At 37.3% G+C, this 24446-nt stretch overlaps 2 protein-coding genes across 2 annotated transcripts; both read left to right on the forward strand.

Moving 5' to 3' along the window:
- Positions 1-8806: 8806 nt before the first annotated feature.
- LOC120288099 (toll/interleukin-1 receptor-like protein) lies at positions 8807-11830 on the forward strand. Its single transcript, XM_039301447.1, has 3 exons — positions 8807-9473; positions 10836-11363; positions 11741-11830. The coding sequence occupies exons 2-3, from the start codon at positions 10858-10860 to the stop codon at positions 11784-11786; spliced, it is 552 nt and encodes a 183-aa protein (XP_039157381.1). The 5' UTR covers positions 8807-9473; positions 10836-10857; the 3' UTR covers positions 11787-11830.
- A 43-nt stretch (positions 11831-11873) lies between these two features.
- Positions 11874-16078, forward strand: LOC104437143 (disease resistance protein RPV1). The gene is made up of 3 exons (XM_039301445.1): positions 11874-12851; positions 12978-13262; positions 14630-16078. The coding sequence occupies exons 1-3, from the start codon at positions 11907-11909 to the stop codon at positions 15878-15880; spliced, it is 2481 nt and encodes an 826-aa protein (XP_039157379.1). The 5' UTR covers positions 11874-11906; the 3' UTR covers positions 15881-16078.
- Positions 16079-24446: the final 8368 nt, after the last annotated feature.

Raw genomic sequence — 24446 nt, forward strand, 5'->3', positions numbered from 1 at the left:
TGAAGAGATTCATGTAGAGACTTACCCGCAGCTAAAGATGATTCCTGAGGATGTCAGGAGACTACCTCTCTTGAAGATTTTGATAATAACACACACTCTTTTGAATAATGTACCAAAACTTCCCCAGAATTTGGTATGTCTACATCTGTCCTAAAGAACTTCAAAAAAAGCTCCAGAGATCTCCAACCTTGTGAGAATAAGAAATTTGGAAATATGTTTTCCCCCCAAATTCCCCATCTATTTTCCCTGCAAACCTCTAGACATCTCCAACCCATGTTGTATGTTGGCACTTTCGAGTATCACCAGCTCAAGCTCATGTTTGGGTTGCCTTTGCTATCTAAAAGAATTTGAACTCGAAAACTGCGATAACTTGCGACAGATTGGACAATTTCCCTCTAGTTTTAGGAAACTCACGATTCGTTACTGCAACAACTTGTGCCAGATTGGACAGCTTCCCTCTAGCTTGAGGGAACTTAAAGTTCACGATTGCAATCTTCTTGAAGTTTTTGACATTTTCAATTTAGAGAAATCTACAACACTTGCATATTAGTTGGTATTGCTCCCTTCGGACATTACTCAACTTCTCTAACTTGAAAAATCTTAAGGAGTGCGAGTTATGGTATGGTCCGAAATGGGTTGACGTTCAAGGTCTTGACAGACTCAAATCTACAAAAATTCTTTGGATTGAAGGCTGCGGTTCCTGGGGAAGCTTACCTGATGTGTCAAACATGAAGAACTTGAAGATGTCCAGTTTTCGAGATAATGGTTTTACCGATCCCAAGGAAGAGATGATGCTTTCCAACTTTAAGAAAGAGCTTGAAGAGATGATCACGCGCCACAGCACTTGAGCAAGCTTGTAAGATCAGCAAATCCGCAAACTTATTTATTTACTCCTCTTTAACTTTGGTGTGCCTATGATGTCTTCTTGATTTTTTTTTTTCATGAGATTACGTGAGGACTAACCGTTTCGTTTTTCAAAATATTTTTAATTTGAAATCGCTTTCCAATTTTCATTTTCATTGTTCTTGAAAACGTGTATGATTTTTGAAAAAAGAATATTAGAATAACTTATATGAGCATCTATTCCATATACTTGTTGACATCGACAACTTAATTAATATGGATCGACATAAATATTCATTTGTAGTATAGATCATAATACATCCTTATCCAACGAGGTATGTCCAAATATTTACCTTCATTTGACCACCTTAGAAAGGGAGATTAATCCAACTACTAATTCTAAAAAAGATAATAATTAAATAATTGTGCTTTTTCTTTTGAGATAAATGACAATTATTTGAAATTAGTTCTTTCGGTTCAAGCTTGAGCTGTTTCTTTTTTTTTCTTTTCTATTTTTAATAGTTTAATCTAATCTTATTTAATTTGATCTAGTACTATATAGTCTTTCGGTGCCAAAGCAAGAGGCCTATGTGAAGGTTGACACACGGCCCCTCTTAAATTGACATATATCCCACTTTGATCTTTATACATTTTTCTTTTCCTTTTCCTTTTCATTCCTTTACAGTATTATCTTCATTATTTTCCTTCTGGCCACATATCACTGTATTTTTTTGAAAGACAAAGGAACCATCATAAACAAATAGTATGTAGAAGATCCTATTTTATTTTCCGTATGTGTAATTTTTAATTACATAAGCAAATGATCAAACCTAAATGAAGATAAATTAACAAAGTTTCGAATAACTATATTGCCCACTCTTCTATTATAATGCATGTCTAGTTTAAATTAAAAAGCAACCTAAATTGGTAGCCAAGCAAGCTTTCTTTAATTTATTTTTCTCGTTGCCATAGATTAATAATAGTATGAAACAAAGTAACTCCACAAAAGCGTCAGTTTGATCATCACTGTCGACAACTGATTTTGCCGATCTAGTAAGTTGTCACTTTTCATGAAAATGCAAAAATATAGAATAGTATAAAATAAAAAATAAAAAACACAAAGGAATTGAGCCAGTTCGACCCGGCTCGTTTGGGTCGGGCTTAGCCGTCTCCCTTCATTTCTTTGCCCCGGCCCATTTCTTTTATTTTCTTTTGGCCCAGTTCTTTTCCCTCTTCAGCCCGATACCCCACCTTTTCTTTCTTTCCCCAGTTTTTCTTCACGCTCGCGGAGACGAGCGAGGAAGGACGCTCGTACAGCAGAGACAGCATTGCAACGGCGGCGGCGATCGTCGAGCGAGAATTTTGGTCGGGGAAGCGACCAACAGAGAGGACGGGGGCGTCGACCTCGAGGAGAAGAATCGCTGTTTGGTTGCTCTTTAAAGGGAGAGACTGAGAGGGTGAAGATGGTCATTTCCGACGGTCCTTGCTCAAGGTAGGCCTCTTGCTGCCGTCGTCGTCAGTGCCGTCTACCGATGATCTCGGGGCTTGACGGGGTCGAAAGATGTGAGATCACGGTTCATCCCGTTTTCGTGTATGGAATGAACCTGGTCTTCTATTTCCACTGTCACCATATCGGTAGGGGCTCTTGGCGTTTTGGGTGTCGTATCTCAGTTAAGTCGCTGCCCGCATCTCGTGAGTGCTCTTTGGTTCTTTAGTTTGAGTCGCTCTTTCCCAGGAATCTTGGCTTGGAGCCGGCCAGAGTGCGGTTCACCTCGAACTCGCCCTCTAGTCGTCGTCTCCGAGCCGGGTAGGGACTTCCTCGTTAAACGGTCACCCACACAAGCCCCTTCAGCTCCGCCTTGTTCCGTTTAAAGGACGACCTGGGCTTGGTTTCTCCGGTTCTTGAGTGTTCCATGTCCAACTGAGTTGATTTCTTTGGCGTCACGGGTCTAGATCCGAGTTCGGGTCTTGAAACGGTCAGTAACTTCTCCTCAACGCACTGCACACCGCGTGTTTGCATAAATGTCTAAATGAAGCTCTGTTTTTGTCCTGGGGAACGTCTCCTGATTTAAAACATTTTGATGACCATTTCTTTTTTAAATCGCAACATCCATCTTCAATTGATTTATTTCGAGTTCATCTTTCTGTGGTTCGAGTATATGGCCGTATGTCCTGCCTTTTTTTTCTTTTTTTCTCTTGCGTTTGGCTCCTCGTTTTGCACATCTTTTGGTGTCACTTGTGTGATGCTTGCTAGATGGAGTGTACGGCTGGAATGTATATGATGAATCGACATAATGATTGGTAGTAAGTAGTGAAGTCCATTTGTTTGTGGCTTGAGATTTTGTTACGGTGTTCGTAAAATATGAGTCTTGAGTTTCATGAGTTTTTTTTTTTTTTTTTTTTTTTCGGTCTTACGTAACTCCTCTCGGACTTTTGTCCTTGCCTCCTTGCGGGCGTGGGAGTCGAAACCCACTCTGAAATGAAATCGAGTCAACCTCCTCCTTCTAAGTTGAAAGAGTTGAAAGGGGCGTCCAGCGCGCGAATTTGAACCCCAATGAGTGGTTGAGTTTCATGAGTTAGTGGGTAAAATTTAATGAGTTCTCAGTCCACTAACTAAAAACAATGGACACATAAAGTTTAGAGTGTGTTTGGTAATATTTTTATACCCAAAAATAATTTCTATTTAGAAATAGTTTTTTTCATTTTTATTATCAAGAACAAGGTTTTCGTGAACAATCTTTGGCCATCCCAGCCATGAAGAACCACCTCGTCAAAGTAGTTAAGGATAAAGCCTTGACTTTCAGTAATGTCACAAATACTTCCAGGAATAGGAGGATTCAACACAGCTGGGGAATAGATCCGTCCATTTTCTCTCCTACGGTGTCCGATATCTCCCTTTAATCTCGGATTGTTCATACTGCTGCTGCTTTTCCGGATGGGGTTTGTTCAAGCCTTTTCTTCGGTCGTTTGCTGCTGTTGCGGGTGGGAGCGTGGAGCAAAGCTGGGGCCAGATCAATCTTCGGAGTTGCTGTCGCTTGTGTGAGGGGATTTTGGTTGATGTCTGGTTTCCTTCTCCCTTGTCCTTATTGTTGTTGCCGCTGGTTGGCTGGTTCTTGCCACTGTTTTGGCTGTTTTGTTGCCACTGTTCTGGTTGGTTCTTGCCGCTGGTTTGGCTGTCTTGTTGCTTCTGTGTTAGCAGCTTTTGTTTTCTTTCTTGGTATCCTTCCACTCGTTTTGACTCGTTTGTCTTTATGAGTGTAAGTTTTGATGTTGGGAACCCTCTTTTGTATAGTTTTGGTTAAAGTCAATATATACTTACTTTAAAAAAAAAAAAACAAGGAAGTAGTTTTTTTTTCTTTTTGTTTCGTTCTACATCTATTTCCTAACGACTTAGAATAGAAAGATTAATTAATGTTACCAAAAGAATTTATATTTCTTTTATGTTCGAAAAAAAAAAAAAAATCGAAAAATAAGATAGTTACTAAACATGCTCTTAGTAAATAGTATGGGGAAGCTAGAGGAGGAGCCAAAAGAGGGGAAGTTTTAGAGGTGTTTCCATGGACGAGTTGAATGTGAAGAGTGAGTGTGAAGAATAGAAAATTAAGGTATGGGCTCTACAATGATAAATGGGTTTAACATGGACCTGGGTTTAATTCATCCTTATTTGAAGGAGGCTTTAACATGGGCATGGTGTTGCTTTTGTTGGAAGAGCAGGCTAGTCATGAGTCTTCTTAATTTGGGCTTAATTTAAGTTAAACAAAGATGGGCTTAATTAGGAGTCTTCAGAAATCGGGCTTAGGACGGTTAGAATTGGATTGGGCTTGAGGATGGACTCAATTGCGCTATTTAGCCCATCTCGGCGAGGCTAGAATTCTGTCTTTATTTGGATTGGGCTCAAGGACCCAGTCCGATTCACCATTTTCGGGATTATTAAAAATTAAAAAATTCATAAAAATTCATAAAATGCTTGGAAGTAGGTTTTCATGAAATTTTTAAGTTGTAGCATTAGATTTATTTAGTTTAGTTTAATTAGTGTACATGTAGCTTAGTCCTAGTAGAGTACCCTTTTGAAAGTAATTAAACTAGATTTGGATCGGCTCATGGGGACAGTGTCTTAAGGATTACAACATGGCTATGTATATTTTTTGCTCAATTTGTACCATGTTTTCTTTTTCGCATATACTTTAAAAGTCATTTCAATATTTGGGCGTTTACTTACTCCTTCGTCTTTCAATAAATTAGCTGTTTATCACTTTCCTAGAATAGGTTAGGATTAGTTTAGAATTTGATGAAAATGAACCCTACAAAAACATTTGTAGGATCATTTAGCAACTTTGATGCATTTAGGACTATTATCGGCAGTCAAGGCCATGTGACTACTTAAGTAATGACCTTCCAAGCTAGAGCGGAAGGGCGCTCATAGACATTAACATAATCAAATCCTCGACTTTAGAATCTGTAATTGTGTAGGAATTAAGACGACACTCCCGTGTCTCGATTGATTTCTAATTGACTCCAATAGGCTTAAGAGAGTCCGCACTTAATTAAGAGTCGTTGATCTGAATTAGGCAAAATCTCTAAATCTATTTCTTTTCCCTTCTGGACGGAAAGGGTTAGTCACAACAATGACTACAAAGACCAGGCCAATCGAAGCATCGTAGAGAGAGCAGGTTTGCTTTTGACGCAACTCACAATGGAGGTGAATTTATCTTTCCTTTTTCTTTGGAGTGGTCATCTTGTCAAGTGTAACTTTTCCTTCTTTTCTTATTAAATCAGAAATCTTAATGTCAATCAAGTGCATATGTTTCTTCTTTCCCCTTTTTCATCCTATTAAATGCATACTTGAGATCCAAAATTAACAAAACCCCAAAAAATGAGGGATTTACTTTACTCGAATTATGACCAAACGACACGTGATAGTAGATGGGAAAAAGCAAGATCATTTGAGATTCCTTTCATGACTAATCTTAACCTTTTCCCTTTTGTTGATGGCGGGGAAAAATAGTTTTAGTCTTTTCCATTTTGTTCAGTGTGCCATCCAAGGAGATAACCTTTTGAGCGTCCTCCTTGGAAATTTCCTCTTGGGTTCTAAGAATTGATTCCTAACTTCTATTAAAAAAAGAGAGTAGGTGATCGAAATTTTTTAAAGGAAACAATTGATTCTAGATTTCCAAGAAAAGTCATAGAAATGGTAATGGATGGGGAAAAAGCAAGATCATTCGAGATTTTTTTCATGATAGATTTGGAAAACTAGAGTAGTTGTCCTCTAAAGTCTCTCATGATCCTCTACAACATCCTTCAAAGATGCATCGTCTACAAAGCTACTGGTTAGATGTGTTCCCTTATTTTATTGTTCTCACTTCTGTCAAGGACTTATGAAATAAACAATTTGTAGAAGACAAAAAAGTACACCAGCGTGCAACCTTGTTATTTGATTTTTTTTTTTTTAACCAAAATGTTTAGATTAATAAACATTATGCCGCAGCTCACAAACATGAACATTTGTTGGAAAGGAAGAAAGATGAAGAAATTCGATCTATCCGTCGTACAATGGATATCATATCATAATGATTTATGGAAAGAATTGAACTTTGATACAATCTAATGTCGTTGCTAAATCATGATGTGTCAAAGACTGAAATCATTGTAAAGATGGGACAAATTATTCAAAGTCAAGATCACGAAGAGATTGAGGTTGTCTTAAAGCAAGACAATAGCAATTGATTCTAAACTACCAAGAAAGGTCGTAGAAGCACGACATTGGATGAGAAAAAGTAGAGCTCGTTTGCGGTTCCTTCCATGACTGATCTTTAACTTTTCCCTTTTGTTGATGGCTGGGAAAAAAGGGTTAAAAGCGCTTTCCATTTCACACGGTACCCGGAAGGGGAGGTTGCCTTTGGGGCGTTCTTCTTGGAAAGCTCCTCGTGGGTCCAAGAAATAGTAGCCAACTTCCTTTTTTTTATTATTATTAATTACCAATTTCTTTCATGACTGATAAAACAATTCTCATATTATTTGGCAAATTTTGTTTAATTATCAAGATCTTAAATTTACCAATTATACAGAAAATTACCAATATTTCCTTGGTGACTTCTTGATTTTTTCCAAATTAAGTAACTCAATGGAAAAGGTTAAAAAATTAATAAAAGCCAAATAAACATCTATAGTTAACTCAAATAAGAGTTAGTAATCAGTTGAAAGCTCAATCGAGCAAAAGGTTGACAAATAAGAGTTAGTAAATTTAAGGCACAATGAATAAAGGTGAATGAAAAATTGATTATAAAAATAAGAAAAGTTGGTAATTGAAAAAAAAACTTGGTAACTAATTTAAATAAGAGTTGCTAACTCAAAATTAATTGATAATTTAAATAGAGAAAAGTAGGGAAGTCATTCTAATTAAAATTGGCAATGTTAAGGCAGTTTTGAGAAATGCAACTAGAAGTTTGTAGATGATAAAAAAAAAAATGAAAATCAAAGTTTGAAGGTGTTACCCTTTCATTTTTATTTTCAAGCGAGTGAGGTTAGAAGTGCTACTCCAAGTGTCTACATTTCTCAGACATTTCATCTGATTCTCGCCCCGTGCGCCCTGTCACTTGTGGGGCCTAGGGCCAAACCTTTAATTATATCTCCACCACCTTGCACTTTCTTGTGTGACCATTGCCCATTGACCCTTGTTCCACACGTTGTCCTTGCAACTTCCTTGGAATGCACCATAACGCGTTTTGTATCATCCCAGGCTTGTAAAATCACCATAAAATGTGGTGTGATTTGTTTTCAGAATTTTAGTAGGTGCAGCCAAGGTGAAAAAAAATGAGCTATTTATACTCTTTCCTCAGACTTGGACTTTATATGACCACCTTACAAGTGATTTTTTTTTTTATGACATTTCTATTTTCCCAACGCTTATGTTCCAACAAAAATACATGTATGCATAAAAAAATTCCAGGTTCCATGGGGTAAATGCACTAGAGGACAAATTTTAGCGAATGGTGTTGTTATAGTTGTTGGCAAACTCACTTTGGGTAAAAATGCATTAGTAGCTTATTTGTTGTTGACACTTAAATTTTGATAACTTAATTAGTTGTTAATTGCATAACTAACCTTGATTCCTTGCATTTTGCATATTAGTTGCATTTTTTTTTCGTGCATTATTTGAATCTATATATTTGCATTAAATTGGCGACTGATAGATTTAAGTGAATTATCTCGAACTTAACTGATAAACTAGACTGAATTTATAAGAGCATAAAATTTTGGCTAAGCTAATAGAACACTAAGTGGCCGAAAGTTATAAATGGAAGAACTCAGAGGTGCCAAGGTGGAAAAAATTAATTCATTAGAGTAAATTCGGGGGATAAAGACAATAACTTTGTAAAAAAAATATTTTAAAGGACATTGCAGGAATATCTTCACAACCCCATCACGGCAAGATTCGTTCTACTTCAACGGCTGAGATCATTCTCATCCCAATCGAGGGGCCTGTATTGGTGGGAACAGGACAGGATCGTGGCCATTTCCCTTCCCTTCCCTTCGCTCCCCCCAACCCAAAAAAAAAAAAAGAAAAAGAAAATATTATAATAATTATACCTATGGACTCCTTCTCACATTTGTCCTTCCTCCACAGTAAATTTCCAAGAACTTGTACCCAAGGCTCGATTAATCTCCTCAGGATTCGATCCAAGCCCCAACGTAGACGCCCAAGTCGACGCCCGAGTCAAGGTAGGCACATCATCATAAATGCATCGCTGTCGTACGCGTTGAGGGAAACTACTAAAGGAAAACAATAAATTACAAAGGTAAAGATAATGAATATCTCAAGCAATTTCTGGGAACTTTACGTGAGGTTTGAGAGGTAAAGGAATATTGAGACTAATATATAATTATTTTAAAACAAGAAAGGGGAGACTAACAGTTCACAAAAAAAAAAAAAAAGTGAAAAAGGAAAAAACACTGTATAAAATGACCCACTGAGGAGGGATTGCTTGTGCTCGTTCGCCGGTGTGGTTTAATTTTTCGGCATCATTGCAGCTTTTGTCCGGCGGTCTCTGGTTTGCTTCCTCGTCGAAATTCTCGAGACCTTGTTTGCCGGCGTTGATCTCCGGCTCCTGTCCTTCTGCCAACGCAACCGCCGCGCCGTCCCTCACCAGTCACCGAGCTCGTTGCCGGCTTGTCCATCGTCGCGCCTCTACCTCGCTTGCCGGCACTCTTCGTCGCGCTGCAGCCGCGAGAGCAGTTTTGCCGACTTATTCTAACGCCACAGCAGCAGTCCCTGGCGGTTTCCGGTGATTCCAGGCGGCATCCAGGCTCCACTCGACGCCACCGCTTGCTGTTTTGTTTCCTCTGCTACGTTTGATTTCCTTTCGCAGGTTGCATAGAGCAGACTAGCATTGACTGAATCCACACTGTCGCCGCCAAGGAGAGTCCGGCTGACCTCAGCTTTCCAGTTAGACTGCCCAAAACCAACAAACCTTCACCGTTGCATCTTTTATTCTAGCTAACCTGTCTGCAATTTGCTGTGTCCTTGCTGAATTGCCATCGTCGCTGCTTTGGGCCTGACGTTCCTCCTCACCCGTCGCTGTAAAGCTGCCCGTCGTCAGACCCAATTCTTGGAAAGAAATACTTCAAACTAGGTAATTTCTTGAACCAATCTGATAGGTAGCAATTATTGATTATCTAATTTATAGTATTCGATAATAATCTTGGTTTGTTTGAGATTTTTAAGCATGTCCATGTTAGGAAATTTCCTATTTCAATAATTCGATCTGGGTTATGGATTGCATATACAATTTTTTTTAAAAAATAATTTTGATTTTCCTTATACGTAAATTTTAATTCAATAAAAGATTACATAAACAGCCCATCCAACCTAAATGAATAAGTTAACAAAGTTTCATAAAATTCTATTTTCCCAATCTTCTTTTAGAAATGCATGTATAATTAAAATTAAAAAGCACCTAAAATTGTCAACAATCCAGCTTTTTTAGATTTATTTTTCTTTTTGCTTTTGACTAGTAATAGTACAATAAAGTAACTGCAAAAACTAAAAAGCATCACTTGGTTCAAGACTACGACTATAAATATTAGGCCACTCGAAGCAACCTAGAATAGTAGGTATGCTTCTGACGCTATTCGCCGTCAAGGAGGCAAGTTTTTGTTTCTTATTTTGATTTATATAAGAAATCTTAATGTCAATCAAGTGCCAATTCTTCTTTTCTTTTACTTTTTTGGGTACACGTGTTTCGTATTTTCTTAGACTACGACTAAATTATGTTGACTTGACTCCAGTGGGCCCCCCTGCTAGCCATCACCGGCGTGCAGATAAATGGTGATTTTATCAACGGAAGTGAAAAATTGTTGCTTTGCTTCAATAAGGTAAAAAAAAAACATGTTATCTTAACACTTTATATTTGAATATATATTTAAATCTTAACTAGAAAGTAAAAGGTTTTGCTTTTTTAAAAAGCACCAAGCAAACTGGTCCTAATAAAATTCAACTGGCTTTGGCCAGGCATAAAAATTAGGAAAACTCCTTTTCCTTCTTAAGTTATATTTCATTATGTGTCATTTGTGAAATCCAACTATATATACATTCGCGTCTATCGATGATAAGAATATTAAGTTAAAATGAAATTGATGGTTGGTTCAAACTTAATCATCACATTTGATTTAATATAACTTGCATTACTTATTTTCAGTTTAGGTTTAGACCTTGGTGGGCCTCAGGCCAGCAATGGAAATAGGAAATTGAAACTCAATTTCACAGAATCAACTAATATAATCTTGCTCGAAATTTACCATATTGAATTTCCCATCCACCGGTGAACTCGTGGGACTTAGGCCATTAATTAATCCTTCAATCATATATCTAGCAATTTCTCTCGATCAATGCCAACCCGACGGACGTAAATGAAACTGATCCTCGCTTTCCTACCTGACCATCGCTCGTTGGCCCTTGTTAAAAGCATGTCAAATCTTTTGTGATTTGCTTTCAGAATTTTAGCAGACGCAGCTGAGATGGAAAGAAAGAGGAGCCTTTCTCTGGAAACTGGGTCCACACGCCATAGCTCATCGGGAAATAAGTCTGAGGTGTTCTTGAGTTTTCGAGGACCGGATACTCGCACTAATTTCACAGATTTCCTCTATTATACCCTGCTTGATAAGAGTATCAGTGTTTTCATAGACAAGCAGGGGATTGATGTTGGTGAAGAGATCGGTCCCGAGATCTTCCAAGCCATCGATGACTCAAAAATCTGCATTCCCATCCTCTCCAGAGGCTATGCCTCTAGTAGCTGGTGCCTGCGCGAGCTGGAACACATGATGCAGCGTAGGAAAACCAATGAACTTGAGGTTATGCCCATTTTCTATGACGTGGAACCCTCTGACGTGAAGCTTGAAACCGGAGTGTATAGGGATGCACTAACTCTACATGAACAAAAACGTGGTATTGAGATTGTGCAGCGCTGGGCGGAGGCACTCAAGGAAGTTACTAGAATCAAGGGTTGGGACACCAAGAATATAGGGTAGGTTAACTCACTCAACTCCATCTTCCCTTTTCTCTCTGTTTCTTTTGCTTGAATGCGGATTCTGATTTGAAGAGCACAATCTTTTTCTTTTTTTCTACTTCTGGACCGAAAATTGTGATAGATATCTCATGGAATTCAGCACTCCATTGTCTCAAGACTGAAGGGATTACTTGAATCATGACATAAGCATTATAACTTAGTATCTAGATTGAACAAAAACCAATCTTAGAATTATGTACTTGTTCTTTTGTTCTAGATTGAACATGAGCCCGGCATCAATTTCGTGACTTCATGTTATTGTTTGATTTTGCAAGTTTATAAGTTTCCCATCAATTCTTATAATTAACTTAATTATGTTGTGTTTCATTGCACAGCCACGGAGAACTTGCACGATTGATTAGCTCGGAAAGTGTTAGTTAAGCTTAAGGTGTCTTGTGTTCATATACCCGATCATTTAGTTGGAATGGACGAATCGGTGAATGAATTAGTAGATTTGCTAATGTCGAATCTAAGGACATAAGGCTCATCGGAATTTGCGGGATGGGTGGAATAGGCAAGACAACTCTTGCCAAGGTTGTTTACCGGAAGGTATCTATTCATTTTGAGAGCCATAGCTTCATTTCAAATGTTCGAGAAGCATCATCTAAAGATTTCGATCTTATAAATTTGCAGAGGCAATTAGTCTCTCAAATCATTGGTGACATAGGATTTGAAATTTTTAGCATTGATCAGGGGATGAATATGATCAGAGATCGATTTTGCAGAAAGAAAGTTCTTATCTTCCTTGATGATGTCGATCATACAAGCCAGCTCATGGCATTGGCAGCAAAGAAAGAATGGTTGGGTTCAGGAAGTAGAATAGTTGTTACAACAAGAGACAAAAGTGTTTTATATCGATTCCAAGATCAATTTAATTGTTGTTTGATTTATGACGCTAAGGAACTCAACTGGCCCGAAGCTCTCCAACTTTTTAGAAAGCATGCCTTTAGAAGCAACCCTACTTCAAATGGATTCTCGATTCTATCCGCGATAATTACTAGAAAAACCGGAGGGCTTCCTTTGACTATAGAAGTGATTGGCTCATTTTTATATGGAAAAAGGGAAGCGGTTTGGCAAGATGCACTGAAAAAGATGGAATATCATCCTTATAAGGATGTGAAGGAAAAATTAATGTTGAGTTATGAGGCATTAGATCATTTGCAAAAGCAAATATTTCTTGATATTGCTTGCTTTCTAGATGGAAAAGATAAGAGTTATTCACATTATATGTGGGACAATTGTGGATTTTTTCCAGATGAGGGGATTGATGTTTTGCTTTTAATGTCCTTATTGAAGATTAGTGAAAGGAATAGACTATGTATGCATGATCAGCTTAAGGACTTAGGCAAGAGCATTGTGTACGAAGAATGTCGCAAAGACCCAAAAAAGGGTTTTCGGGTGTGGTCGAATGAGGAGAAAGGTCCTGATATTGTCCAGCAAAAGAAGGTATAAATCTAAGTGCACCCTCGTCTACTTTTTTTTCATTGCAGAAATCTTCCTTAGACTGTTTTCCCTTTATTTTAGGCTCTATTTGGAACTCCTCACATTAAACCGACTCTTTCCTCAATTTAGGGAACCGAAACTGTTGCAGTGAACTATGAGAAATATTGCGCGCGTTATCAAGACTCTTTGACATCGGAAGACTTTATCAAAATGCCAAATATTAGATTTCTAGAAATGTCTGGTAGGTCCCTCTCTGGAGACTTTGAGGATCTCTTTTCGGAATTAAGATGGCTTCATTGGAACTTTTGTCCAAAAGAAATGCAGGCAACCAACTTTTGCCCAAAAAATCTAGTCATCCTCAACCTATCACAGAGCAATATAGACGAACATTGGGGTGGTTGGACTCAACTCAAGGTATGTGTGTGCAAATAATTTGGTATAACATGTTATATTTTCTTCTAGTTGCACTAGCTCATGTCACATAGGTTTGTAAATCATCATTTTATTGATCTTTTTTTTTTTTTTAAATTACATTTTATTGACTTAATTCATAGAACAAATCTTGGTCTCGGAGAAGGCTGATGACACCAATCCCTCATTCCATAGGTTTGAAGCTTAAATATATATATATATTGACTCAAACAATTGCTTTATATTCATGGCATAGAGGGGTTGTACACATTATGGTCAATGGAAAGAATGTTACCTTTGATCACAATTATTTCATTCTTTCAATATTGTATTCACGTGTAGATCTTTCAAGATTGCATTTTTTTATTTTTCCAAACCAAACAATTAATTTAACAAAAAAAAGATGTTAAGATTTGGTCATTATCATTAATTTGCATTGCATTTTTAATTTTACATTGATACTATGCTATTGTTGTTTTATCAATTATGGCAAATCTTTTCCTGATAACTTTCTCCAATTCAAATCGATTGGAGCTGCATAATTAAAGGGTATTGTAATGTGGACATTCCATGTTACTAGTAACTCCATTATTGGGATTAGATATTCATACAAGTAATTTATAGAATTGTTAAATCATCTAATGGAATAATTGTTGTTGCTTGATATTTATTGACTTACATTCCTTTTAGAGAACGTTATGTGAACATTCACGTTGTTTTGAGTTCCCTAATCAAGCCAATGAGTTGTCACTATTAGATGTTTAGATTAAGTTAAAAATAAGTGGTTAATAAGACTATCGGTACTATACATAGGATGCCAGAAAATTGAACATGCAAACTGACTTGTTTAGTACATCAATAGTATACAAAGATGCTATAATCTTCAAAGGTTATGTGAAAGCTAATAACGTCCTTATCTTAACGTATGAAACAAAAACAAAATGCAAAAAATAGTAGACTGCAAATATAGATTAGTTGATGGTCAGAAGACATAAAAAATTATTTCTATATTGATGTTTTGATAATGCATTAACATAGGAAAGTCATAAGTAATTGTGTCGGGGACAATATCGGTAATTCCATGATGAAATCGGAAAGGGATGTTTTCATAAGAGATATGTTGGTTACATTCTTGTCTTTTTATTTCTATATTGATGTTTTGATAATTCCATTTTTTTCTTTGTTGTTGAGGACAATATTAGAAGAAATAAAAAAGTGGGAGACAAAGTGTGGTTTTGGCTTAAGGAATTGATATGCATAGAGTTTTTATTAAGTTACTTTGGTGGAAAGCTTCCGTGGTCGATATATTTATTTATGCCTTGCAAGATTTTATTAATCAAACTCGTTGAATATACATAATTATTTTACAGGTGGCTAGAAGATTGAAGGTCCTTGATCTATCTTATTGTTGCTGCTTAAAGGAAACTCCTGACCTCTCTGCATATTTAACCTTAGAAATATTAATTCTAAGGATGTGTAGAAATTTGTTAAGGATTGATCGATCCATTAGTTATCTGAAACGTTTGAAGCAATTGGATGTAGCTGAATCTCGTTCTCTCCAAGTCCTTCCTAAAGAATTGGGTGCTCTAGAAGAATTGACCGAGATGTTATTCGATTTCGGGGACTTTCCTTCAAGTATTAGTCAGGTCCCAAGCTCAATCGGAGCACTCGTAAATCTTGAGCGCTTGGCCATTTGTGGAGCTCCCCACCTAACGAAACTTCCCGACTCAATCGGAATGTTGAAATGTTTAGTTGAGTTGGATATCTCAGACATAGGTATTGCAGAGTTGCCAAATACTATTATCAATCTAAAGAGCTTGAAAGCATTGAATGTGAGCGGAAGTTGCATACGAAAGTTACCCGAGACAATTGGGATGTTGGAGAAACTTGAAGAAATTTATGGAAAGTATTGCAATTGGCTGGAGACCATTCCTGGTGACATCGTGAGACTACCATTCTTGAAGAATTTGATATTAACAGAAACTCGTGTGGGGGATGTACCAAAGCTTCCTCAGAGTCTGATATGTCTACATCTGTCCTCAAGAGCCTTAGAAAAAGCTCCAGATATCTCCGACCTTGTGAATTTAAGGAGTTTGCAATTGTGTTTCGCTAAAAGCCAGTGCTTCTATCAACCAATGCGTAGCTGCCGCTATGATGTGAATTGGAGAATTGGAGTCGCACAGTGTAAATTGGAACTTCCGAGTATCTCCAGTATAAGCTCATATTTGGGTTGCCTTTGCCATATAAAAGAAGTTGAACTCATCAATTGCGAGAACTTGCGTCAGATTGGACAACTTCCCTCTAGTTTGACAGCACTTAAGGTCAACAATTGCAATCTTCTTGAAGTTGTAGACCTTTCCAACTTATCTGACTTCAAGAATCTAAAGGACCTTGGAGTATACGACTGTCCGAAACTAGTCGAGATTCAAGGTCTTGACCAACTGGAGTCACTGGAAAGTCTTGCAATCAGACGCTGCAGTTCCTGGCTATGCTTACCTGATCTATCCAACTGGAAGAAGCTAGAGATGTGGGACGTTGATGCTCTTACGACATATTCGGCGAGGGGAAAACGAGCAGCTCAAAGCAAATATATTCCATACCGGCGCTTGAGTACGGCTTAGATGATCAGCAAATCTTGAATTTCGAGGCGTGTAGGAATTTGTCATCAAATATATAAATAATATACGGACTCATTGTACAGTGGTTACTGAAGCAAATAAACTGTGACGTTTACATTTTTGTCAAGTAGCTCAAGAGGTGTTTCAGGCACTCTTCAACGAAATCCCAGTTACAAAAAGTATAGACAGTATCTTCTCGCACATTCAATATCCTACACGAAGAAGACTAAGAAATATCATTAAGCACTTGATCTCTCCAAATCTAGCTTACTTTTTGCAATAAAGTAATGATCTATGAAGATAATCATTGACGTAGCAGTATTTCTATTGATACAAGAGCATCCTAGTTACCGGCTTTAGCTGGTGTGGAGTGTACTAGTGTAAGTAATTTGTTCTAACATGGATTTGACAATTTTCTTAATAATATAGAGTTGTGCCTATGGTGTCTTTTTAGTCATTTTCACGAAATTTGGCAGAGATCAACTATTTGGTTTTGAAACATATTTTTAATTTGAAAATAACTTTTTTCATTTTAATTTTTCATTTTCTCGAGAACGTGTTTGGTTTATTATTATATAAGTGGATTACAACTCACAACGGTCCCCCATTTAACAACTCATATTAATAAAATACTTCAGAGAAATTCGTTTTCATTTGGCATTGGGACACAATTAGACTGGGGTCACGTCAGGAGAACTCGCAAGGTTCCTAATGATGCATGACGAATTAAGGGGGCTTGAAATCTCGTCCGTCGGATGTCATCGCAATCCCAACCGTCAGATAAAAAATGCTTCATGTTAGCCGTCAGATTGGGCATGACAATTTCGTTGTGTACCGGGGCACGACATGGACACGCCAGAACTGTCCTCATGCATGATGAATTGGCTATAATTTAGTAAACTATATTCATTTAAAATTTGAAAAGCACGAGTTTTTTATACAGAAACTCTATAGTTTTTTTTTTACACTAGCCATTGCCAGGTACGTCGATATGTATACTTATGATTTTAGATGATTAAGGTGGCTCATTAATAAAGATTACGAGGCTTAAATATTATTTGGATGATGTGCATATACGTGAGTTGAACAGCGATAGATGCTTATTGATATAACTGAATGATAACTAAGCTTGAGTTGAGATTTTTTAATACATTATAAATTATCTATCTGAGAATATATTTGTGATTGGAACTTGTTCCCATACATCATATACATAGCACAATATTGTCAAGGTTGGGCCTCGCCATAGCCAGTGAGGCTTGACCTAGGGCTGAGCGCGGTTCTCGGGTTGCGGGAGGCGGAACCGAACCGGAGGAGGGTCCGGTTCGGTTCCCGGTTCCAAAGGGGACCAGTTCCGGTTCGGTTCCGATTCGGTTCCGTAACCGGTCTCGGAACCGAACCGGAACCAGTCTCGGAACCGAACCGGAACGGTCTCGGAACCGAACCTATTTCGGAACCGGAACCGGAACCGGAACCGGTTACTTAGGGCAGAAAAAGCTCGACCTTGGATGTTCTAGTGACTTGTATGTGATGTTCTAGTTGAAGTTTGGCTTCGGTCTCTAAATGAAAGTTGTAAAGGACTTCTTAGATTATAACATACTCAAATTTGGGACAAAACAAACAAGTATAAGTGGGTGAAATCGTTATTCTTTGGAAAGACTGGATCTGGAGATTTTGGGACCGACCCTTGATGAATGCATGGACTGTAAGGCAACCTTTTTGTCGAAATTTCACTTCGGTTTCTTAACAAAAGTTGTAAAGGACATCCTGAGGTACAACATATTAAAAATTTAGAGAAAAAAAAACAAGAATAGGTAGGTGAAATCGTGGTCCTTTTGAGATGGTTAGATCTGGAATTACGGTACTACGAACAGGGATTTTAACCGTCCATATTTAATTATCTAGGACGAATTTGACTTCTATGTTTTCATGAAGTATCTACCTTATGGTCTTGGCTATCACATAGTCGAATTTCATAATTTTTGAAGGTCATTTGGGTATTTAATCGGAAATGTTTCTAAAACTGTGCAATCTGATGTGTTCGGATCTTGTAAGTTGCAATGCGTGGACTATATCATTTTGTATGAGGTTCTTTTGGAAATGTGTTCTGCATTAAATATCTCTCTTCATGTCTTCCCTACAACATATTTAAATTTCGTAATTTTTGTAGTTCATTTACCTATTTAACCAAAAATGTTTCAAAAACTGTGCAAGTAGAGAATAGGAAAAGTAAATCGATTTTATCTTTTAATTCAGAACGAATTAGACTACGATTTCTTCATGAAACTTGTACCTCTAGGTCTTAAATACAACGTGTCCAAATTTCAGAATTTTCTGAGTTCATTTAAGGGTTTAATCGAAATTGTTTTCAAAACTTGTACCTCTAGACATTCTTGTTCTAGTGGTGTTTTATTTCTACTTTCTAGTTTGCTATTTGTTTTGAAATTTCTAATTATATTCTATTATTGTTGTGCAGTGCGAAGTTAATGTATCAAGATAACATGTCAATGGGAAGTTACCGTGTAGTAGGGGTGAGCAGTGGTCTAGGGTTGACCCTGGACCGACCTGGACTGGCCCAACCCCGCGGTCTGGTCCGGTTCCCAAGGGGGCCCAGGTCGGTCCTTGGTCCTGAAATTCCGGGACCAACACTTTGTGCGGGTTGGTCCTCGGTCCTAAGAGTTTTGGATCGGTCCAACCCTGGACAAATCCTGTATATTATATTATATTATATTATATTATTTATATTATTTATAATTATTTTATATATTCAAACCTAAGTAAAATGTCTGTTATATTATATTATATTGAGATGTTCTATCAATAGCACTAATAGTAATTTCAATTTAAAACTTTTGTTGAGTATTAATTATGTGTCGTTTGTTTTGTTTTCAGGTGTTTAGAAGTTCAAGTGAATTAACAAGATGTTAAGTTATATATTCATGGTTTATATTAAGTATTTTGAACTTTTTATGGTTTAATTGTAATTTACTAATGAATTTTAGCTGCACTTTGCTTTTCAATTTATGTCAAATGGTAGAAGTTTTTGAAGAATAAAGTAGTATTGCAGTTGCTACGGTGATTTGCTAGTCAAGTGGTATGAAGCTCATTTTTTTGTTGAGTGGACTCTACATGATCAAATGCAGGAAAACACTTTTGCATATGTTGTTATGAATATTAAAGATAGATGATTACAAGAACTTTCCATCTTGTCCCATATCTCGATGAGTGGTTAGCAGGTACGAAATTTCTATTATTGTGTCATCTTAAATTTGCTAAATATGTATTGGTATTTATAGTTTAGTTGCACAATGCCGCATTGTCGATAGATGTGTAATTTGAATTTGTAAGTTTGCTTTTTTAGGGAATATATAAAATAAGACAAAAAAAATTATCGGTTGGTCAGGTTGACCTGGAACCGGACCCGAACCCATTGGGTCGGTCTAGTCCTTGGTCCCAGGCTCAATAGGGTCGGTCTTCGGTCCTAAAAATTGAGGACCAACACTGTACGGGTTGGTCCTAGGGTTAGGGGGTGGCCCGGACCAACCCGGACCATGCTCACCCCTACCATATAGTATACACATACATTATAATTTTTTGGTAACGTGTGCATACGTTATTTTTTTTTTTTTAGTAACGTGCGTGCACGTTATAATTTTTTGGTAACGTGCGCATACGTTTATTTTTTTTTTTGGTAACATGCGTATATGTTATAGTTTTTTTTTTTTTTTGGTAACGTGCGCGTACGTTATAGTTTTTTTGGGTAACATGCGCATATGTTATAGTTCAAATATGAAAATAACAAAAAAAAAAAAAAGGAACCTGTTGGAACACAGGAACCGACCCTGGAACCTGTGACAGGGTAGATTCTAGATTTTCGGTTCCCACGGGTAGGTTCCAGGTTCCTCATTTTGAGGAACTTGTACTCGAGGGTAGGTTCCAGGTTCCGGACGGAACCGAACCGGAACCTGGAACCGCTCACCCCTAGCTTGACCCTCATCAGATTTGGTGAGGCTCACCTCGCCAGCTTAGCACAAGGTTGTTGCCCTCATGGCCTTTGGTGAGGCTCGTTGCCGTCACCTCTGGCTTCTCTAGACCTCAGCGACCGACTAACGGAAGAAGGAAGGGAATGAAAAAAAAAAGGATTAAATAAATAAACGATTAAAAAATATTAAAATATTATTAAAATTTATCAATATTAACACTAATTATGTCACGTAGGCCAACTAATGTCTACATTACCAATATTTGGTCAAAATTAGCCGGAATGATTAAATTGATACTATGTCAAAAGATTTATGATTAAATTGACACAAATATAATAAGTGTAAGATTTTTCTGACACTTTTTCCTTCCAGGTGGGCATTACAAGCTTACGAAAGAGATGGACGCAAAAAACTCCTCAATTGTATTCACTCTAACTTCTTTTGTCCTTTTCGATTATATGACTTTTCGCCGAGTTTTCTCCAATTTATAGATCTCCAAATTCGGACGTTGTCCTTGAAGTCCATTTAATTCTTTGAAGAGAATTTCGGCAAAATATCTCCTGAAAAACATGTGGGGAATCTTCCCTTAGTATAGACTGCAATCATATGTTCTATTGATGGCTGGTTTTTATCACACCATCTCACCAAAATATTAAACGAATTTAGTTAGTCATTTTTTTTTTTTTTGCATAAATAATTTTGGGATATCATACTCTATTGATATGAGCTGGGTCTCAATTTGGGAACTCCAACGGTCATCAAATCTATATAAGAAAAGTGTCCGATGATCAGAAAATCAAGATTTTGGACATCGTCTAGAAGTGAAATTTTTATGAGATTTCTATCTTTCCTCAAAAGGATGAAGATTAAATAACTGATTGATGCAATGTTATTGATTTTTCTGGAGCTTTCTCTTCTGAAACAATACTAATTATTTAGAGTCTATATTTATGATTAGCTCTTTTGGTTCAAACTAAACTGTTTCATTTTTTTTTCTCAATCTTAATTTTATTGTTGAACCTAATCAAAAGAAATTTGATTAGTGTTTTGGTGCAAAAGCAAAAGGCGTCTGTGAAGTTGATAGATGGCCCTCTTCTCAATTGACACATATCCCACTTTGATCTGTTTATTGTTCTTTTCCTCATCCTTCACCGTTGCCACATATCGTTGTATTCTTTGAAAGACAACATAGCCAACATAAACAAATAGTATGCAGAAGATTCTTTTTTTCCATTTTCGAGTAAATTCCAGTTCAATAAAAATTTACAGAAACAAACTATCGAACCTAAATGAAGATAACTTAGCAAAGTTTCATAAACTTATGTTTCCCCACTCTTTTCTTGAATTGCATATAGAATTAAAATAAACAAGCACCTAAATTAGTCATTACTCAGGTGCTCGATGCTTGCTTGGACTGCTTGTTTGGAGTGCATGCTAGGTTTCTTCGGGAGAAACCAGAGAAAGAGAGAGATTGAGCCGTGACCGAAAGGGAGCGAGAACTAGAGAGAAAAGAGTGAGGCCGCGCGGGTGTTTTCCAGTAGTGGCCGCGCCTGAGTCCCGGCCGCATTGAGCATGTGGCCGTTGCCCCTTTTTTTTTTTTTTTTTTTTTTCGGTTTGGGTCAATTCCTCGAGGATCCCGGATCGGAGGTGCGCGAGGCGAACGGACGTGGTCCGATCTATCGAGCTTCCCCCCACCATTCGCCGCCGCCGAGCCGAGTAGAGGGCGCCACCAATGGCCCCCGTTTGCCAGGTTTTGTGCCCTGTTTCGGCTCATCGGACTGGGCCTCGTCGGGGTCCGGTTTGCGCTAGTCCCAGCCCCCATCTATGTTGTGCTATGCTGCATTTTCATCTCTGCTTGTCGAATGCTGAGCGTCTTGGGCGGGTTGAATCCTGGTTGACTCAATAGCCTCCCTTCATTCGATGCCCGTCATGTGTTCGTGCAAATGCCCAAACCGAGCTTGGGCAGATTTTCCGTGATTTTAGTTTGGTTCTAAGCGTTTGTCGGTCCTTTGACATGCTTGTGGACTCTCATTGTCATCCGTGGAGTCGAGCGCTGTTTCTTTTCCGTGTCGTGTGTGTAACGCGGCGGACGGTGATGAGAATGGGGGCTGGATGTGGCCAACAGGCAGTGTCGTGGTGTTGGCTCGAAACGGCCAACAGAGCCGGCCCGGTGGACGAGGCCAGCGGACGGTCCTATTGATTGAGCGAAGGCCAGAGACGGGCCGGCTCATGGCCGTTCGTCTCTGTTCGGACGGAGAGAGAGCAACCGAGAGGGTGAAGTGGGAGGCGTTGGTTCTGTGAAGGATGAGTGGTAGGTTGGGCTTAATTTAGGTTAGTGCGTTTAGGTCCGTTTCCGTTTTCATGGGTTTGTTAAGTTCGGGCCTGATTTGCTTTAGTCTGGCTTTAGAAAACTTGGGCTTAAACTGCTGTGCAGTGGGCTTAGTTTGATTAGAAGAGGAGGCCGGGCCAGGTATATTTGGTTTGAGCGAAATAGGTTTATTCGGGCCGAGCCTCGGGGCTGGTCCGGATTCTTGACCCAACCCGTACCTTTAGGGTCCGGGTCAGACCCATGTTCGGACCGGGTCCCTGACCCGATCCGATTTCCTTTTTAAAAAATTAATAACAATAAAAATACTAGAATGAATTTGATAGCTTCAATTAGTTTGAAAATCCCTAATCTTATCAATTATGAACTCTACCTTTTGTTATTTTTCAGAAAAAAATAGTACAAACAAATCGTATGTAAACTAATCTAAGCTTAAAATTTCATTGACAACCTTATACACGTTACAAATTAGATATTCAAGAGGATGAATTCTAGTATATATGAGACATTTTCTTATAGTTTCATTTTCTTGACACAACGTGCGTGGATGAATTCTAGTATATTAAAGAAAAGCAAAGCACAGTGTTGTGTGTGTGAAAAAAGAAAATAAATTACTTAAGGAAAAAATTGTTATAGATTTAAGGAAAATAATTGGTATGGTTATTGTTTATCCCATTGCATGATCTTCATTAAAATTTTTTGATAAAAGTGTTAGCATTAATTCTACTTTTAAGGAATCTCTGTCCCTCTTTCTTACGCAAATGCCATAAACTTACGATCGTAAATTGTCCCGAGAACAAATGCCTAAATTTAAAAAAGATGAAATAAAATAATCACACGTTAAACTTTAATTATCTATTGTACTTCATTGACTCCACATTCGTATTTCTCTCTATACTATTTGTCCTTTTTAAGTACAAGAAAACTCCACATTCTCAGTTCTCTTTTGTATTTTTACTAACTAAATTTTCCATTTTATGTATAATTAGTCACTCTTAGAATCAATTATATGCAATATATCCAAAGTTGGAAATACAGGCATTTTACATGTGCAGGAATTCTTGCACAAAAAGATGAGAAGAGAGGTTTCTAATTTTCAGGGATATTTTCTCTCTTCTCTCCCCAAGTACCTTAATTAAATTTTAAATGACAAATAAAGGAGGACAATCATGTAATTTAAGATTTTTTTTTTCTTTTATAGTAATCATAGTTAACTTTTTTTTTTTGCAATTTCAAGAAAATACTTTTCTCTTCCTTTTATGCCATTTTAAGAAAATCTAAAAAGTTTTTGTTAATGAGTGCTCTAAAAACATTTGCTAGACATCCATCAAAGAAATTTTGTCATTTTTAAAGTATTTTTCTCATATTTTGCACAATCACTGCATTATTAATGTAAATATTTATTTGCTACATATGGCTAACAAAGTGCACTGGAGGCACTAATAAGACCTAACCCAAAATTGGACGCAGTAAGCATGTGTTTGATAACCACATTTGGTACTTTTGATAATCTCTAACTCCACAGAACTTAATAAATTGTTTTAAGTATAAATCACTTAATATAATATGTAAGGATGCGACTATGGTTAAGTGCAAAAAAAAAAAGAAAAACAATAAAAATTGTAGTGACACCAATTACATAGTTAAAAACTTCCAATAATGTTCACTATTCTATATTTGGTGAGAAACAGATTAATTTTTTATTTAATGTTCATCTGTTATAAAAACAACCTTTTATTTTCATTTTCGGTACTTAAACAATTCAACAATTTTCAATACTTAAAGTTTCACCACTTAGTTTTTGTTTTCTCAAACGAGCCCGCGAGTAGGGATGAATCTAGAGAAAAGATGTTGGCAAGCCAATAAAGGCCAATTTTACTTGGCAAGAGTAAGAATTACCTAATCACACATAATGAGTGCACAAAATACATTGAACTTTCATTGTTATTTCATTTGATATCACATGCCTAATGTTTGATATCACGCGCCTAATGAATGGCATTGTACAATATCTCAACTTCATCTACTGATTAGAGTGTTGATATCCTCACCAAGACATCCATATGAGTGTTTTTTAGATCTATTCTCCAATTCAAATTGACTTCTTTCAAGTTACCTTTAGTTTGAGAGGTATTTTAGATTATATTAGGATTACTCTTTTAGGCCAAGTTATTTTGTAATTTACATTAGTTGTACTTAAGTCTGATTGCTTTTTCTATATGTATCTTATAATCTATCTTATAATATTCATTTTGGTAAT

The sequence above is a fragment of the Eucalyptus grandis genome, chromosome 9, assembly GCF_016545825.1.
Source record: "Eucalyptus grandis isolate ANBG69807.140 chromosome 9, ASM1654582v1, whole genome shotgun sequence".
NCBI classification, from domain to species: domain Eukaryota; kingdom Viridiplantae; phylum Streptophyta; class Magnoliopsida; order Myrtales; family Myrtaceae; genus Eucalyptus; species Eucalyptus grandis.

Bases quoted from the DNA above. Each gene is read 5' to 3' on its own strand.
- LOC120288099 (XM_039301447.1), top strand. From the start codon at position 10,858: ATGGAAAGAAAGAGGAGCCTTTCTCTGGAAACTGGGTCCACACGCCAT. The intron at 11,364-11,740 runs GTAGGTTAACTC...TTCATTGCACAG, and splicing joins TGGGACACCAAGAATATAGG to CCACGGAGAACTTGCACGAT.
- LOC104437143 (XM_039301445.1), top strand. From the start codon at position 11,907: ATGGGTGGAATAGGCAAGACAACTCTTGCCAAGGTTGTTTACCGGAAG. The intron at 12,852-12,977 runs GTATAAATCTAA...TCCTCAATTTAG, and splicing joins ATATTGTCCAGCAAAAGAAG to GGAACCGAAACTGTTGCAGT. The intron at 13,263-14,629 runs GTATGTGTGTGC...ATTATTTTACAG, and splicing joins GTGGTTGGACTCAACTCAAG to GTGGCTAGAAGATTGAAGGT.